The following is an 18,048-nucleotide window of genomic DNA, read 5'->3' on the forward strand; positions in this document are numbered from 1 at the left end:
ACACACCTGCAAAGAACACATGCTAAGGTGAAGCTACCGCACACGCTATTTGTTGTTTGTTTATATAACGTAGTCTGTTCTTCTTCTCTGTCTTCCGGGTTGTTGCCTGTTTTGAATGACAAATACACACTACCGCCGCCTGCTGGAAAGGAAAGTTATTGCCACTCACGCATGCGCAGTTCGTACGTGCTTGGCGAGTAAAGTAACGAGTAAAGTAACGAGAAAAAGTAACGAGAAAAATGTAATATATTACATATTACTTTTTTTAAAAGTAATATGTAATATATTACATTTTTGTAGTAATGACCCCATCTCTGGAGTTGGCGTTCTCTACTCTGATTTACATGAAGAACAACAGGAGGTCACGGCTCTCTGTTGAACAGGACTTGCGAGTGGCCCTCTCCTCAGTGCCACCACAAAATTCTGCGCGCCCCGACAGGCATCTCACTAATTTGTAAGTCGGCAAACATATTTACAATAGCACATGTTTCAATGCTGATTGCTGAAATGTTACATTTATAATGTGTAGTTCAGGACCATGGACAATGCAGCTTCCTTGCATTGACAGTTCTCTGTGCTGAATTTCTGCTGAGTTTCCTTTGCCTCATTTTTTATTTTGTGACCTGTCTGGTTTAAATGAGTGTGTTGCTGCTTTGATTAAGCCTAATTTGATAAAGTTTCAAATAAATTTCTGAAATATTTCGTAATATAGTTGTCTTTGTCACATTTTATTTGGCATTAGTAAATACTTATGCACATTTACAGATATTTTATATGATATGAGTGATAACACGTGTTATAAGGGCTATTTTGCACAATCGGTGTGCCTTGAGATTTGTACTTGTCCTTTGGTGTGCCTTGGGCACAACAAGTTTGGGAACCACTGCTCTAGTCTACACTCCTTTCAGACGAGACATAACCACGTTACGCTCGTGTTGTGTTCATGGAACCTGTCCTTGGCCAGGAAAAACAGGTACTCGCTTGTTTAATTATTTTGCGGTCTAGATTTCTTCTTCTTTTTTGAAGTGAGAAGTTGTCCGTCAGTCGGACGGACAACTTGTTATTAGCATCTGGTTAGCTAGCTATGCCTCACTCCAACCAGTGAGGCAAAGGCACATATTTATATGATCATTATAGTTATACAAATAAAACCAGGTATAAAATACTATATGACAGTAAAAAACAAGTTGTTATTAATAAACAACAATACAGTTTAAAAGGAGAGTGAAAATATTCATAAAGAAAAAGTAAATCTGCGTACAGTTCTGTTTCATATGGGTGTTGAGATGTATCCATAGATCTCTTCATTTTGCTCTCAAAGTGCACCACATTGATGCTTTCAACTTCCCGGAGCATGCCCCCCCACACTTAAATCACGTTCACATGGATAGGAAACTAAATACATTTGCACACATCTTGTGTCCATATATTTCTGTTTGGTGGTCATGCCACAACCGTGCACGTGCATGCATACGCGAGTCATGGCAAGTTATCTGGACTAAGAGGTTGCTTTTTCTTTGCAAAGCATGAAAGAAAGGCAAAATTAATGGGCTGTGATTTTTAAGCAGAGGTCAATAATTTGTACGGCCCTCGGAGGATGTTGAACAAATTGAAATGGCCCTTGCGTGGATATCAGTTCCTTTAAGCCTTAAAGGAACTGATATCCACGCAAGCACATTAAACAAAGTCCTAAAAGTCAAAATGTCCTTGTGCATTAAACACGAGGTAGGCCTACACATAGAAAACAAATCTAATAATTGACTTTAAACAAGAAGTTGTTCCTGAATCACAACTTCTTGTCATCTCTATTTCCTTTGCAAATCCAGAGCATAGCCCAGGGAACCAGAGTGGTCGGGATTAAAAGTGCAACCGCGCTTTTAACAAAAGACAGGACATAGTAAATCATGTCATAATCAGAGGCAAATGTCCATCCATCCAACAGCTGGAGCATAAATAGGGAGACAATAATACATCCAATTTTAAAACCGGTGCTTGTATATTTCTTAGTCTCAGTGTTGAGGGGCGAGTGCAAGCCGAGGCCCAGGCCGAAAAGCGTGCCCATGTTACGCAGGAGGCTGGCGAAGGGCGTGGAGTCCATGTGGACCCACTCTGCCCTCACACACCACTTCTGGGCTTTTTCAAACGTCCACAGAAGGTCCACACCCACAGCTGTAAGCAGCAGGTAGAAGCCAACAGCAAATGAGGTCAAGAAGAGAGTTGTGTAGAAGTATTTCTTCATGCTGGCGCTGTAGATCAATTTCTCCTTCGAGACAACTTCAGCAACAAGTACACCTGACACAAAAACAGAGAAGGTGATCTGTTTAACAGAGGGCCAGAAGAGCTTCATAGGATTGTAGGTGCGTAATGGTTTGATTGCACATACTTCTCACTGATATTTTTTACCTGAACACATCCACACTATTATTTGTTAGATAACTGTAGCTACATTTGTATGGAAATCATGATAGGCAAAAACATAAAAACACGTGTCGGATTATGAAGTATTTAAAACAACAATTTGAATCCCTGTTAATTAATTCACCTTGAACCTTGATTTTAAAGGTCCCATGTCATGCTTTTCCGGTTATTACCCATCCCCTTGTGTGTTATGTAGCTTGTTCTGCATGTAAACGGTCTGCAAAGTCACAAACCCTCAAAGTACACCCTGCAGCGAGTAAAACGGCTCCAACAAGCCGTTTAGGACAGAGAGTGAATACACATACAGAGATGCTGTATGAGAAACCAATGTAATTTTAGAAAATTGCACAATATAAATGTATTTTAGTAGACCTCAACAATGGAATTATGATCAGTAGAAATGGCCATGACATAGGACCTTTAAGAGTGCAGGGATACATGAAAACTCACCTGGTAGAGCCTCTCCTGGCCAAAATGAGTATTACAACAACAAACACTTGATCCTGAAAGAAAAACACTTCCCAAAACTCCATCTATTTTCACAGATGGAATCAAAGTAGCTAAGAAAATGCATCCTACCTCTTAAGTCATAAACACAAAAGAGAAAACACTGAGGATCAGACAATATCTTTTGTATCTCACTTGCCTCTTAGGACTTCCATATGCCATACATTGTTCATCAACACAAAATGTATGACTGTTGAATATTTCTGGCAGACTTACCTGTAAGGACTCCAGCAACAACCTGGTGGGGGAAGTGTGCAGCCATGTAGACCCTGGACATGCAGACCACCAGCACTACCAGCAGCATGAGCGTCCACAGGCCTACCTGAAATAATCTGACAAAGAAGGAAAACTGAGCAAGAGTGCACGACAGATTATTAATGTTTCAAATAAATAATTGGTTGTATTTCCAAAGTCTCACTTGCACAGTAAAGGGGGGCATCGTTTCTCTTTGGCAATAGCTAGTAGCGCCGTCACCATCACATACCAGACCCCAGCTGCACCCATAGCATGACCTGAGGGGCTTCCTGTAGGGAACAGACTTACTGTCAGACTTCACCAAATCAATATACATCACATAATTTGCATTGGATTTTCAGAGAACGTTTTTCAAATTATTTTAAACTTAGATCTCTTAGATCTAGATTTACAATAATTTCAAAGTCAACGCCAGAACAACTTGTTTTAACCTAAGAATGATGATTAGATACTATTTGAAAAGGACCTTTGTTGTGTAACCTCTATGCATTAAGTGCGTTGTGTGCCGGATTTTCTTTTTTTTTAAATTGCGGAATCCAAAGTAATTTCCTTCACAAGCGTTTTAAGATACAAATCACTACAAAGTGCCAAAGGTAGTAGAGTACCTTTTTATAACCTATAGTTATCACATTAATTCAAAGTGCAATGCAATGAGTGTCTGCCAAACACTCAAGATATTATCTGGCAATCAAGTACTTTAAGTGGAACTATGCCAATTTTATAAATTCATACATGTTACTCCTATGGTCTGATAAAAGTATCTCGAGTCAAATCAAGCACTAGTGTGCTTAAACTCAAATTTGTTGTCGTGAGGTTATCGGGTATAAAGTATTGAATCCCTCTAAAGACAATTTTTAGCTCATTTGGGTATAAAAAAACGAACAAAAAACACTTTCTTTGAGTGAAATTAATTTGTGAGGATCTTCACAAATATTGATTGAACTCTCCTAAACCCTGCAGATATCATATTGGAGTTCTTAATTTAGTTGTGCTCCCCTTTAATTATCAACAAGGCTAATGATGACTTTGCTAGATAAACCATTCCATTGAGTCAATCGTTTTTTCAAGACAATAACAATCATCACGTGATCCACTGCAGGTCATGAAGTGTACCTGGTCCAGTCTCACATGTTATTGGAAATTGCTGCAGATAAGGGGCCGGTCCCGCTCCATAAAACCGGGTCTCATGGACCCACCAGTACGGCCTCTCCCCAAACAGAACCCTGTCATGAAAACAACAATAAACTCAAAATACAACATGTATTTGTATGCGTTTCAATAGGCATTACTTCCAACAGTTGTTTACCATTTCAGGACCAAGTTGAGCCAGTCTCCGAGGACGGCCACCCAGATGAGCCTGAGCCCCGTGTCCCTCCGCAGGTGGAACCAGATCGGGAAGAAGCAGAAGAACGTGGTGTGCAGGTCGGCCACTGTGGACGCCAGGCTGAACAAGCCCTTGTGTCTGCTGTGTGTGGTCTGCAGATGGACCACCAGCTCTACCCCCCAACTGTGGAGAAGATCCATGATATCACAACCTCCTGCCTGAGGCTAGTGCACTAAATCTGAGTCTAGGTTTCTAAGTTAGGTTGCTGCCAAGCTCTTCCCAGGCAGGCAGTCCCCTCTGTGCTGCCTGTGTGATCCCCATCGGACTTTAATCAAGGCTAGCACATTTTGTTTGCCTTTGGGACAGTGCAGACAGGTTCCTTAACCTTTACCCCCCCCCCCCCCCCCCCCCCTTGTTCTAAAATCCATCCAACACAAATCAGTCGCCGCCCCTCTGACATATCACAGATATCTAACAAAACCCTTTGTTTTGTAATCCCTCTGTTTATAAATGAATATGAAGTAGCTTCTGTTCTGAACTCATACTTGTGAAATCCATTGATCTTGGCTCACATTTGATCCTGGGTGTGCAGAGTGCGTAATTTGTGTCTTCCTACTGTAGCTATTTTAAAGATAAGATCAAATATGAGAGGCAGGTCTCTGCAAAACCTGTTGTCCCGACAGACTTGTACACAACCGAAAACCTGCCAAGCTGCTCCTTCAGTTTTATCAACAACTATCTCCTCCGCTTCAGTCCAAACCCAATCATTGAATCATTGATCTCCTTATGTAACCTACACATGGCTGCCTCCACCAGGAGATCAGAAATCACAATGACATAACTGAACCGTGATCATTCAGTGGCTGCATACATGAGAAATAAAGAAAAGGACATAGCTAATGTTTAATAAAAAAAATATCATGCAGTCAATTGAAAAGCAAATGCTGTTGTGCAAGTTCTTTGATTTGTTCACGATCCATTTATTTATTTACACAATTGTGAAATACAGCCATGAATTGACTTCCTCTCTGTGCTGCGTACAGTAGTTCCGTGTCTAAAAACTATTGACGATTTGTTTTCCCGCTATCTGTTCAACATGTTTGTGTGACAAACCTCCAAAACTCTCCTGTCTCCGGGTGTTTTATTACGTGTAAGGTCCAAAGATCAGTGTGAGCATGCGTTTAGGCGGTGCGTCCCTCAGGTATAAAACCTACCAGCTGTGTTACTGATAGTAACAGTCCTGTATTTGTCACTCACACAGCACCAGACTGAGATTTCTCTCCCTTCCTCTTGAGGTAAAGATGAACGCTTTAATGGACTCCATGTCAGGTTTTGGGGTGAGCACCACCCACTACCTGCAAACAAACTTTAAGGATGCCCAGGGTTTGTTTCTCTGGGTCTCCTGGGTGGCAGACCTTAGGAACACCTTCTTCATCTTCTTCCCTCTTTGGTTCCACCTGCGGTCTCCAGTGGCCATCAAGCTCATATGGGTGGCTGTGATCGGAGACTGGCTCAATTTGGTGTTCAAATGGTAAGTCAAGTAAATCTTTCAATTAGAAGTTTTTCAACATGTTTTTAGACCATGATGGAGTGTATATTTATGTCGTCTTCTTCAGGATTCTGTTCGGTGAAAGGCCTTACTGGTGGGTCCATGAAGCGGATTATTATGCAAACACAGTTCGTCCTCACATTGAGCAATACCCCATCACCTGTGAGACCGGGCCAGGTGAGAAATGTCCCTAATGGGTTGCTTTTATTACCCCAACTCCTCAGAAGTTCCTGGAATATCATCGTAGATTGGTTTTTACAAAATCAATGTACCCACTGTACTTGGGTGCAATATAGGCTGCAGATTTTGTTATTATTTAAGGACCCATCTTGCTGTCATTTACAATTGTGCTTCATTGGTGCACTTAATTAAATTACCCTACACCAGTTACCACACAGTGCGTTCTTAGGACCTTTGGGCAGATAACAGCTTTGTTCTGTTCTAATCTAGCCTTTTAATCATGCCCAGGTATTGTCTTGAAGGAATATGTAATCAAACCTTTTACTTAAGTGACAATAAAGCATTGAATAACATATTATTTTCCGGTAAAGTCATTCAAAAGTAAAAGTACACGAGTACTATCAGTTCAATTTTTAGGTTCTCCATAATATAAATAGAACTTAACTGATTTGAGAAAAAACCTATAATTGTTCTCAAATCTTTAGAAATATTTGAATAATTGTACCACTTTTGGTCATCTGAACAGTTAAGAGGTGAATTTAACAATATTACATGGCATATCCTTTATAAGCATAAGCTACTTCAGAAAAAAACTCAATTGTATTTTACAAGCTTAAATTGTGTAAGAAGAACTATAAAATAGCTTGGGTACAGAGTAGACCTTGAGTCCATGTACAGTACTAGGTTACTTTCACTGCTGTTTTTAAAGATGTTCCTTATTTTATTCTATTTATTAATTCTCTATGAAACAACCAAAAATGCTGAATGAACAATGTAGTCACTATACTTGAGTGAGTCAGCCACTGATACCCCCCTCTCTGTTTGTGTTACAGGAAGCCCCTCTGGCCACTCCATGGGAGCTGCAGGAGTCTACTACACCCTTGTGACCTCCATCCTCGCCATAATGATCACCAAGAAGAAATTTGGAATCAAGAAATCCAGCAACAAAGATTGGTGAGTCAAACAAATTAACATTGTACTCATCCATGTCTGCGTTGTTAACCATTTGATTCCACCCTGAGCTTATCATTGTGGACACACTATCTGTCCTGAGCTGTGGTTGATCATTGACTCCTGAGAACCATGGTTGGAGAGTGGAGATTATATGTGGCTTGTTTTGACGTCCAGGCAGCTGAAATTCTCATGACCAGCAAGAAAGCACTGAGTTAATTGTTATATTGCTTTAAAGGATTGACTTGCTGTCTTGAATCTAAATTGCTGATTCAAACTCAAATGAAATGTGTTTTTCACAGGTATCTGAAGGTTGTTTTGTGGACACTGTTTTGGGGAGTGCAGGTGTGTGTCTGTCTCTCAAGGGTCTTCATCGCCGCCCACTTCCCACACCAGGTCGTAGCTGGTGTTATAACAGGTCAGTGGCCTTCTAGGGATGAGTATTGTTTAGAAAAATACAATACCAGTACCAATACAAGTACTGATACCAAAAGAGTTCTTCATCTTATACAATTCTCCGCTAACTCATTTGATAGCCATTATGTACATGGAGCATTAGGTGTTGTTAAAAGCATCCAACTTATTGAAATATTACATTTTTACCATGCTCAACTTGACTAAACCCCACAGGGTTTTAGCCTCCTGCGGTTGTGGGCCAATCATACTTACAGTAGCATCTAATCAAAGAACGCCTGCGCTGATTGGTGGAGAGCAAAACCAAACAATTGGTAGATTCATTTTTTTCTAAAAACTATTGAATGCAGGTATTGTTTGACTAGTTTTGTTACTTGGTAATATTTTATTTAAATCGATGCATTGCGGTATCAAATACCAATGTTTTATTTATATTAACTGTATTGCGTACCCTATACCTTAGGATTACTGATATCTTAGTGGTATCCGGTACTTTATAACTCCAAATATTAACCTGGATATTCCATTGTTTTCTAGGTATAATCGTGGCAGAAGCCTTCAACAGAACTCAGTTGATCTACACCGCCAGCATGAAGAAATACTTCTACACGACTCTCTTCCTGACTTGCTTCGCTGTTGGCTTCTACCTGCTGCTTAAAGCTATGGGTGTGGACCTGCTCTGGACCCTGGAGAAGGCTCAGAAGTGGTGTGTGAAGCCAGAGTGGGTTCACATGGACTCCACGCCCTTCGCCAGCCTCCTGCGTAACATGGGCACGCTGTTCGGCCTGGGTCTGGGCCTGCACTCACCCCTCTACACCGAGACCAAGAAGAGCAGCAGCTCGGCGGTCAAAGCGCTGAGCGTCATCAGCACTCTGCTCCTGCTGCACCTGTTCGACTCCTTTAAGCCTCCCACGCACACCGCAGCACTGTTCTACCTGCTGTCCTTCTGCAAGAGTGCCACCGTGCCTCTGGTCACCGTCAGCATCATCCCGTACTGTGTGAAAGGAGCTCTGAGCCTGCAGAACAAAAAGGGACTTTGAGAAAAGAACTCGGATTGGACACACTTACATGTGAAGGAGTCTCTTCCGGATCAAGAAAGAATACGTTCCTCTGGTGCTTTTGTTTTTATATGTCCAACTGTTCCTCAGGGAAGAGCCAATAAGATGTGAATTGGTCACTTGTGTGATTTGGACACTCTTTGTGACATTATGTGAAGCACTTTCCAGGATGCTGAGTGGCACCAATTATGAGTTTAGCAAAATATGATAATTCAATTTGTTGAGTCCTGGAAAAAACAACAATGAACACACACGCTGCACTTGTTGTGTTTAACCTCATCTTAAAGACAATGGCCACCGCTCACAGCATGGTATTTCAACTGTATTAGTAATGTATTTTAAATGTTATAGAAAGTATTTTTGAAACTGTTTTAAATATTTTTAATAAAAAATATATAGAAAATGTATTAAATGACTTGGCTCATATTCTACTTTATCATGAGTATTTATCCATTACCACCATTAATTGATCCAGTCCCATGGAGCAGACTCCACCTCCCATGGTGAAAGTAAACAACATTACTATCACTGAATAATAAAGTTACTCAGGTCAAATAAAAGATAAATCAGTAGCAAAATTAACCAAATTATCAAAGGTGACCCTTTTCACAGTATTACTCTTTATTTGAATTATAACTATATCAACTACAAAATAAAGATGACTGCTGGGAAACTATACCTATCATTTTACATCCTTTTTCTATTTATTATTTCTATTTTGTTTCATTAAACTGGATCTGCAAAGTAACTAAAGCTGTCAAATATTTAAAATTAAATAGAAATACTCAAGAAAATAAACAGTACCTTAACATTGTACTCTATTACAGTACTTGTTTAAATTAAGCCACTTTACACTTCTGTTTATACAAATAAAAAAATGTAAAAGCTCCACCCCTAAAAAAACTAATTGTCACTCTATCTTTGACCCCCCCAAATTAATCCTTCCTTAGTTTAATTTGCAACATTTTCTAATTTCTTTAGTAAACAGAAATGAACACACACACATGGCCTTCTTCCAAAAATCCCTTTTTTAATGGCCTAGAACATTTGTAAAGATAAATATACCATTTTGGCACAGACAGAGTGTGATATAATCATTAACTCAGCACCAAAGCCCTGGCCTTTAGCCTGACCTGCTGCGATGACATAGGCGCACACGTCATAGGACTGTCTAAGGCTGACAGTGCAAGATGAACATTCAATATTTGTCTGTTTGTGTTTTTTCGAATGGACACAAAACATCCAACAACACTGCGTTGTGCAAGACTGTGTCACTACTGCTGTTTTTCAACCCCCATGGGCGTATAACGATAATTAGTTTCTTCTTTGGCACAGACATTCAAAAGGCCCCGCACTACCTATTCTGCATATATGAACTGGGGCCCTTTCTCATTTCATCAAATCCCCCTCCTCGACTCCTCGACTCCTCGGTCCTCCGGTAGTGACCCGGAAATGAATTTCAGCGCGCCATGTTGAAGGACATCTAATTTCTCTAAATGCACTTCGACGACCGAGGATCGGGCGTCATAAAAATATTTGATCATAAAAATATTTGATCTTTTCACCGCTGCTTTGACACAATCATCTGTAATACCACTTGTGAACAGAGGGTGGCGGTGTTTCACCATCTAGCTTTAGATTTACCATGCAGAGGAAGAAGAAGACCCGGAAGCACTGAGCTTGCTCTTGTTTGTGTTGTTGATAAAAGTGTGTCTGCAGGTGCTGTTGCAGCAAAACACAAATGTTTCGATGTTAAAAAAGTATTTTTAAGACTCCAGGATGTCCAAACTGCAGGCGGTGAGGGCGCTGCTGGCGGAGAGACTGTCGGCGGCCGCGGAGCAGATCTTCAGCTCTGAGGAGGCAGCAGGCATGTGAACCACACATTCAACACACACGTTATTCACCACCAAGTCAACTAATCATCATGAAATCAATATGTTCTCTTGTTATCTCCCAAAGGAAAAGTAACGTTAGTACTTTATTTAAAATGTTGAAGTTATAAGCTACATGCATTAGTTTGTAGATTATAACTATAACAAGTGCTCAGATGTTTTTCTTAAGCATAAAAGAGTGTAGAAATACACTACTGCGAGTCAAAGTGCTGCATTCATATGTTGCCTACAGAAGTAGTACAAAAAGCAGTCTTTATTATGCACATTACGTTCCTCAAAATTGTACTTGAGGGCAGTACTTGAGTAAATATGCTTGATTACTTTCAATTGCTGGGTGTTTTGCTTGAGAATGTCAATGTTCTGCTACGTTTAACTTCTACTCCACTTCATATTGGATACCAGTATAGTACTTTTTACACATTTTTGATACCATAAGTTACTTTGTCCTTCCAGATAATTAAAAAGGTGATGTATCAATCAACTGCAAGATAAACAGTAACTCATTCAAAGTTCTTCACCATATACAATAGTGCAACTTTTGTATTGATATGTAAGATATAAACTGGAACTGGATACGTTGTGTGACCTTTTTTTGTGTATGTGATGAAACTTTAAGTTAAGCAGTTTTTTAACTGCACCAAAGCTAAATATGTTTTGGAATGACATGATAAAATAAGTATTACAGTGGACATACATACAGATTTGTTCTGTTTGGAGCAGGAATGGTCAAGATCAAGAGCTTGGGTATATTATGCTCATCTTTATTCAAAAATGTCACCAATTTTAAGGATAAACGCATAACTTTTTAACTAAACCAAACTGTACTTTCATCCTAAAATCCACACAAACTTAAAAAAGAAAGAAAAGTACTGAAGTACAAAACAAGCCTCTCTGGTAAAGGGCAAATTAATGAATTATATATGGGGAGCAAGGATCAGCTGAATTATTCTGTCGTTTGTTTATACTTAAAGCTATTTCTTTCTTTTCTCCCTTTCTCCAGACATGCCTTCTGAACAGCACAGGGCAGCTGTACACAAGCGGCTGTCGATGGTTGCAGACGAGATCTTTAGGATCCTGGAGGACATGATGGGAGAATACGAGGCACGAGTGACCGAATCCCACCAGGAGAGCCAAAGCCAACCGCCCGACGTCATGCTTAAAACTGAGACAAATGTACCCAGCTCAGGTACATTACATAATGTTTAAACCAAAAAATGATTTATAATTGTACAGTTATATATACATACAATTTGTTTACCATCATCATTTTATTAATCATTATGCACAGCACAACAAACAAAAGTGAAATCATGAAGTTAGTTATAGATGAATTACACACCCATGCTAAGCATTTATGTTTGTGTTTTATGTAGAGTATGAATCTTTGATAATTACCATCCTTAATGTGTTAAATTTGCTTATTCATTTACTCAGACATTTATCATTGACTAGATTTTCTGGTAAACATTTGTGGACAGCTTTGCAAAGATAAATAGTAATCTGTTACATTTGTGATAGATCTAACACGCCTTTTTGAAATGATTCCAAAATATTAGGGCTGTCCCGAATACCATTTTTCGGGCTCCGGATATTCGGTAGTAATCAGCAGCGAATATTCGGCCCGCGCAGTAACCCAATTTGTGTTCTTTGAAATTGAAAAGGATATGGCATTGTGTTTGTTACTTTCGTTGCAGTTGTATATGTCTCCTATTTATGGACATGCTTTTATTTTGAAGGAGAGGTAGCGCTGTTGACAGGAAGTTGTTGTTGCTTTGGAAACAACGTGACGGAGATTAACGGAGAAAAGTAATATCTACATATAAAGACGGAGAAAGTAAACAATAACGTTTATGGTTAAGTGTTAGCACCCCCCGAAGAGGCACAAGCTCTTACGTTGATATTGGAGATTTCAATCAATTCAATTTGAAAAAAAAACAGGGAAAAAACAAACAAAACGAATATCCGAATAACGAAATTGAAACCCGAATAGTACTCCAACGAACGAATACTCGGATATTCGGGTACAGCCCTACAAAAAAGCGTGAACGTTTGACACAATATATATATATATATATATTGTGTCAAACGTTCACGCTTTGTCGACTTAAGGAAGTGTTGCAGAATAGAGATCTTTTTGTTGCTCATGCTCCCACAGCTACAAGGGAATATTTGTTTACGGTGTCTGTGTTTTTATGCAGTTTACAATACAACCATGCTGAATTTTCTCTCTCATTTCCCATTAGAGAGATTGACACTCCTTGGGTCAAACACTGAAAAGGATGTTTCTTCTGAGCAGAGCAGGGCATCCAGTCTGCTCCAGAAAACATTACATTTAAAGTTTAAAGACGCCTATACAGACACAGACTGTGATTTAATCCACACTGGGCACTCATATAACCATCAAGCACAGAGAGCAGAAAAGGGAACCTCGACTATGATGGAAACGGAGACACAAAGTAACCCTAAGGTTCTATCATCGAACAATTCAGAAACTCCAAGTGAAGATAATAACAGTGAGATAAATGAAAAACATCTCAAATCACTTCAGAGCCATAGTCGGGGCGAGGATTGTTGCCAACTGTGTGGAAGGTCTTTCCTCAATGGGGTCATTGGGAAGAAAATAAAAAAACATAAAAGGAACAATTTCACATCCAACAAGAGCCCGACTGCAGGACAGAGTTGTTGCAGAGTGTGTGGAAAGTTTTTCCACTACAAACGGTCTTTTCTGAAACACGTAGTTACGCACAAACAGAACTCCGATCTTTGTGGAGCCTGTGGGAAACATCTGGACTCCGACGAAAGCCTGGAGGTGCATTTACAAACGCACAAGGAAGAAAACATCTGCAGGGATTCAGAGGAGAAACAGTCAGAGGCAGAGGGCTCTGGGAATAAAGAGGACAGTGATGAGGAGTGGAAGGACAGTGAGGAAGGAGACAGTGAGAAGGAACAGATCAAAGACCGACCTTGTTTACGAAAGTCAAAAACAAAAGGAGCTAAAGATTACAAGGCTTTATCTAATCCGAAATACCTCTGTAAAGTATGTGGCAAGTCTTTCTCCTACAGAGCCTCGTTTGTGAGGCATGTGCTAGAAGATGAGGAGGATGCAGATGTTTGTGGCGTGTGCGGGAAACGTTTCAAATCCGAGGAAAGCTTGAGACGTCACCTGCAAACCTACATCCAGACGAATGATTGTGAAGTCTGTGGGAAACACTTTGACGGCCACAAACAACTGGAGATGCACATGAGGACCCACACGGGAGAGAAACCGTACATCTGCACCGTGTGTGGGAAGGCGTTCGCTCAAAACGGAAATCTAATGGGACACATGAGAGTCCACACGGGGGAGAAAAGGTACGTGTGTAGCGTGTGCGGGCAGAGCTTCAGCTTTAAAGAGTACATGATGGCTCACATGAGGATCCACACAGGAGAGAAACCCTTCCTCTGTAGCGTCTGTGGGAAAGGATTCAGGCAGAGGGGGACTCTGAAAACACACATGATGATCCACACAGGAGAGTCCACTCACCGATGCAGCGTGTGTGACAAGAAGTTCTATAAAAGCGGAGCACTAAAGATCCACATGAGATCGCACACCGGAGAGAAACCGTATCTGTGCAACGTCTGTGGGAAAAGCTTCACGGCCAGTGGCTCGCTGACCAAACACATGGGCGTCCACGAGGGGGAGCGAGCGCACAGCTGCAGCGTCTGCAGGAAAGGGTTCACAAGGAAGGAGGATCTGAAAAAACATGTTCAGACTCACCCAGAGGAATCCACACAAAGTCTTTAATGTTTAAGGAGAAGTTCAACATTTTGATAATACGCTAATTCACTTTCTTTTCAAGAGTGAGATAAGGATATCAATAACAAGAGCTGAACTCTGTAATTTTCCATCTTTTTAGTTGCTAGGAGTTGCATTTTTTTCTGTCTTTTGTGATGGTAAATATATAATATTGGTCTGTTCATCATAAAAAACCCAACTCTTCACTATTACCTACAGTTGTGTTCACAATATATTCATTACATGTATTGCTGTTATTCTGTTTATCTTGCTTTACCCTTTTGATTAGTTCTTAGTTATTCTCTTCATGTTTGATCAACATTAAGTGATGTGTCCATTTTCTATAATCTCTCTTTTATGTTCTATGCTGCAATCTTGTTCAGGACTTCTCTGGTTAAACAGAGATGTGGTTAGCTTTGTTTAGCATAAAACTGCTCGTGGGAAACAAATCCAACACATCCAAAGCTTGAGATTATATGACTGAAACGGAGATGGCAAGTTTTTCCTAAATGTTGAACTATTCCTTTAAATGGTAGGCTACATAGCAAAATGGTTTGATATTCAATTTGAATGTTATTTGTTTTACATTCATGAAACTGTGAAGGAACACCATCATTTCTAAAATAATATTTTACAATGATAAGTCCTGCTTTATTGGTATGCAGTATGCACACTACTTGAAGAAATAATTCAAAATCTAAATGATTTCGTTTTTTCTGGTGTCATTTGTAATCCAACTTTGCTGGTTTATTGAAATGGTTTTAACATTAACCTTGTGCCTCTTCGGGGGTGCTAATACTTAAATGTAAACTTTATCTTTTGATATCGCCGTATTTAAATGTTGATATCCGTTAATATCTAGATTCTGTACTTTATCTCTGTCAAGTTTTTGCTTTGGGAACAGTAACTTCCTGCTAATAGCGCAAAGTTGCCTTCAAAATAAAAGCATGTCTATATAAAACAGGAAGTTACGTTAAGACATGTATGCAATGAAAGTAACAAAAACAATGCCATCTCCTTTTCAGGTTCAAAGAACACAAATTGGGTCATTTACATATTCCTGCTTGGGGCGCAGAAATCTTTGGCCATTGCCAAATCGTTATAAGTGGTGCATGCGCAGTCCGCACCTCTTCAATACAAGTCATAGGAGCAGCTCGGGGCGCACCAAGCTGCGCCCAAAGCAGCTGTTGACACTGCCAACAACTAGGGGGCAGCAGGAGCACCAGAGTGAGTGATTGACGTTTGAATGAGAGAGAGTTAGATGGAGACGGAGTGTAAACAAAACCTAGATAGCGAATATGGAGAAGGAAAATGATGTTTAATCACTTAAAGAAACACCGTTGAGAGGAGGACACTTGGGGGAAAGCTGAGAGTAAAAGAGCTCGGACCTGGGGCCTCATTTATAACGCTGTGCGTAGGATTCACATGGAATGTTGCATACGTAGTAGAAATCCAAAAAATAGGTACAGACATTTCCTGACATTTTCCGATTCATCAAACATTGCGCACCGGCGAGGAAAGTGCGTACAGCACTTCCTACGCCGGTTTCCCTTTATAAATCACAACCGACTCGAAATGCGGTGCAGCTTTTGCGGGCTTCACGTAACGCCCATATTTGCTTATAAATAGTCAAAGAAACACCCATTCATTCATGTTAACTGACTGCATGAAGAAGATCGCAGGAAATGACGACAGAACAGCTAAAAAAGACATCTCACACCATGTCAGATTTTGGTTATTTTGGGGAGGTCGAGATAAATCATATTGTTTGGTGGATGCAGTTTGAACCAGAGTAGCAGCATGGAGGTCGGATCGTCACCAAAATAAATAAATAAATGGCCCGAAAAAGGTTAATGACAAAATAAATACTGGAACTCCCTCCCAGATCAGCTGAGATCTGCCCCTTCCACCGAGGTCCTCAAAACCGGCCTTAAGACCCTCTTCTTTCGGCAGGCCTTCCAATAAACTTTGAGCATGGTACACCTGGAGTACTGCCATTTTTATCGCTATCTCCGACTTTTATTTTTGTACTCTGTACTTTTATATTTTATTTTTTGATTTCTTATTTTTATTACAATTATTTGTTTAATCTCTCAAAGTGTATCAGTATCCCTTGTTGTGAAGCACTTCGAGATTTGTCTTGGCAGATGAGAAGCCCTATATAAATTAAACATATTATTATGAAATACACATAGGCCCTTTCTCATTTCTCGAACTCCCCTCCTCGACTCCTATCCTCGATACTTAGTCCCGCCCACAGGAGATGCGAGCGGAGGAGCCGAGGAGGGGAACCGAGGAAAGAGGAGGGGAAGCAGCAGGCGGTTAGAGAAATGAGAACTCCTCTCCTCTGAGCGGTCATATTAAAGAGACGTCCATCAATGATGACAGGAGGCACAGCAGCCCTCTGTCTGATGGACAGATGTGTTCATGATGACTTATATATTTACTTTGATTCATTCACAGTGCGGTATAATGAGACAATAACAGGCTACAGATGCGGACACGCACACACACATATATATGTGTATATATTTATATAAATAAATACAATTTCAGAATCAAACAGAGCACTCTCATAACTCGTAACACTATCAGAGACTGGATATATCCCCCCCCCTCTCCCCTTTGGTCGCTACAATGAGGAAAATAAATTACGGGCCAAAAGTTGTATTTACAAGTATTAAAAGTAAGCAGAGGACACCAAACCAACAGACCTGTCTGTCCGCTGCATCTACGCACACACTGTACCACACACACCTACACACTGTACCACACGCACACACACGCACGCACGCACATACAGCTCATAAAACAGGCTACAGCCGTTGTGTATTTTATTGTGAAGCACTGAATGGTTTTAGAAAAATATCGACTCTTTGTTTGTAGATATCTACTACTAAACTAAAGCAAATAAAGAGAGTAGGCCTGTTATACTGAGCGATATATATTATACACACTGCTCTGCTTTCTGCAAGGACCTCACAGCTGTTCTCTCTGTAAACATCGCGTCGCGATGAAAGCAGTTTCTAAAATAATATCCAGGGGATGCATGCAGAGCTGTCATTGGCTGAGATAAGTCCGGCCGTGCGTCACGACTCTTTGAAACATCTCTGTTCCCGGAAATGCATCCGCGAAGGAGCCGTGGAGGACCATGGAGGACCCATCAGTGTATCCTCGGTTAGAGCTCCTCCAGAGAGCCTCCTCGATGCTCGATGCTCGGTCCTCGACGTGCATTTAGAGAAATGGGATGTCCTTCAACATGGCGCGCTAAAATTCATTTCCGGGTCACTACCGGAGGACAGAGGAGTCGAGGAGGGGGATTTGATTAAATGAGAAAGGGCCATAGCCTTCCTCAGGCAGTGTGTTTGTACCGGGGACAGGAGACACCCCCTTGATGAGAAACTTTAAGAAGTGAACGGGGAATCCCCCCGGTGTGGAGTCATGACGACTGGATCTGAATTATGTTTTTGTATTTGGTGGTTTGTGTTCCAGCTGTCGATCAGCTGTGCGCAGCGTCTCCACTGCAGCCTGTGCGTCTCAACCCTATATCCACCAGTTAAAGGAAATACAACTAATGTGTTGTGTTATATTAGCTGTACAATTGACCACATATGGTGTTCTTAGTTTCCATACCTCCTGTGTTTTACGAGCGACTTATGCAAACGGCATAAAACACGATTAAACATGATAGTATATAAAACCATGCTCATATCTACAACCTGAAA

At 40.6% G+C, this 18,048-nt stretch overlaps 3 protein-coding genes across 3 annotated transcripts; 2 read left to right on the forward strand and 1 right to left on the reverse strand.

Moving 5' to 3' along the window:
- Window positions 1–1,170: 1,170 nt before the first annotated feature.
- g6pc1a.1 (glucose-6-phosphatase catalytic subunit 1a, tandem duplicate 1) lies at window positions 1,171–4,844 on the reverse strand. The gene is made up of 5 exons (XM_034107719.2): window positions 4,487–4,844; window positions 4,294–4,403; window positions 3,344–3,449; window positions 3,142–3,257; window positions 1,171–2,292 (listed from the first exon to the last, which is right to left on the reverse strand). The coding sequence occupies exons 1-5, from the start codon at window positions 4,702–4,704 to the stop codon at window positions 1,787–1,789; spliced, it is 1,056 nt and encodes a 351-aa protein (XP_033963610.1). The 5' UTR covers window positions 4,705–4,844; the 3' UTR covers window positions 1,171–1,786.
- An 884-nt stretch (window positions 4,845–5,728) lies between these two features.
- On the forward strand, window positions 5,729–9,037 carry g6pc1a.2 (glucose-6-phosphatase catalytic subunit 1a, tandem duplicate 2). The gene is made up of 5 exons (XM_034106819.1): window positions 5,729–6,035; window positions 6,121–6,230; window positions 7,067–7,187; window positions 7,487–7,602; window positions 8,136–9,037. The coding sequence occupies exons 1-5, from the start codon at window positions 5,806–5,808 to the stop codon at window positions 8,636–8,638; spliced, it is 1,080 nt and encodes a 359-aa protein (XP_033962710.1). The 5' UTR covers window positions 5,729–5,805; the 3' UTR covers window positions 8,639–9,037.
- A 1,287-nt stretch (window positions 9,038–10,324) lies between these two features.
- LOC117464862 (gastrula zinc finger protein XlCGF57.1-like) lies at window positions 10,325–14,535 on the forward strand. The gene is made up of 3 exons (XM_034107584.1): window positions 10,325–10,523; window positions 11,549–11,734; window positions 12,792–14,535. The coding sequence occupies exons 1-3, from the start codon at window positions 10,436–10,438 to the stop codon at window positions 14,330–14,332; spliced, it is 1,815 nt and encodes a 604-aa protein (XP_033963475.1). The 5' UTR covers window positions 10,325–10,435; the 3' UTR covers window positions 14,333–14,535.
- Window positions 14,536–18,048: the final 3,513 nt, after the last annotated feature.

Source organism: Pseudochaenichthys georgianus, chromosome 19 (assembly GCF_902827115.2).
Source record: "Pseudochaenichthys georgianus chromosome 19, fPseGeo1.2, whole genome shotgun sequence".
Classification (NCBI taxonomy): Eukaryota; Metazoa; Chordata; class Actinopteri; order Perciformes; family Channichthyidae; genus Pseudochaenichthys; species Pseudochaenichthys georgianus.

Coding starts and splice junctions, on each gene's coding strand:
- g6pc1a.1 (XM_034107719.2), bottom strand. CDS start 4,704: ATGGATCTTCTCCACAGTTGGGGGGTAGAGCTGGTGGTCCATCTGCAG. Junction 3,450..4,293: donor AACATGTGAGACTGGACCAG/GTACACTTCATG, acceptor TGTTCCCTACAG/GAAGCCCCTCAGGTCATGCT. Junction 3,258..3,343: donor TGCCCCCCTTTACTGTGCAA/GTGAGACTTTGG, acceptor CTTCTTTGTCAG/ATTATTTCAGGTAGGCCTGT.
- g6pc1a.2 (XM_034106819.1), top strand. CDS start 5,806: ATGAACGCTTTAATGGACTCCATGTCAGGTTTTGGGGTGAGCACCACC. Junction 6,231..7,066: donor CACCTGTGAGACCGGGCCAG/GTGAGAAATGTC, acceptor TTTGTGTTACAG/GAAGCCCCTCTGGCCACTCC. Junction 7,603..8,135: donor CGTAGCTGGTGTTATAACAG/GTCAGTGGCCTT, acceptor ATTGTTTTCTAG/GTATAATCGTGGCAGAAGCC.
- LOC117464862 (XM_034107584.1), top strand. CDS start 10,436: ATGTCCAAACTGCAGGCGGTGAGGGCGCTGCTGGCGGAGAGACTGTCG. Junction 10,524..11,548: donor CAGCTCTGAGGAGGCAGCAG/GCATGTGAACCA, acceptor CCCTTTCTCCAG/ACATGCCTTCTGAACAGCAC. Junction 11,735..12,791: donor GACAAATGTACCCAGCTCAG/GTACATTACATA, acceptor ATTTCCCATTAG/AGAGATTGACACTCCTTGGG.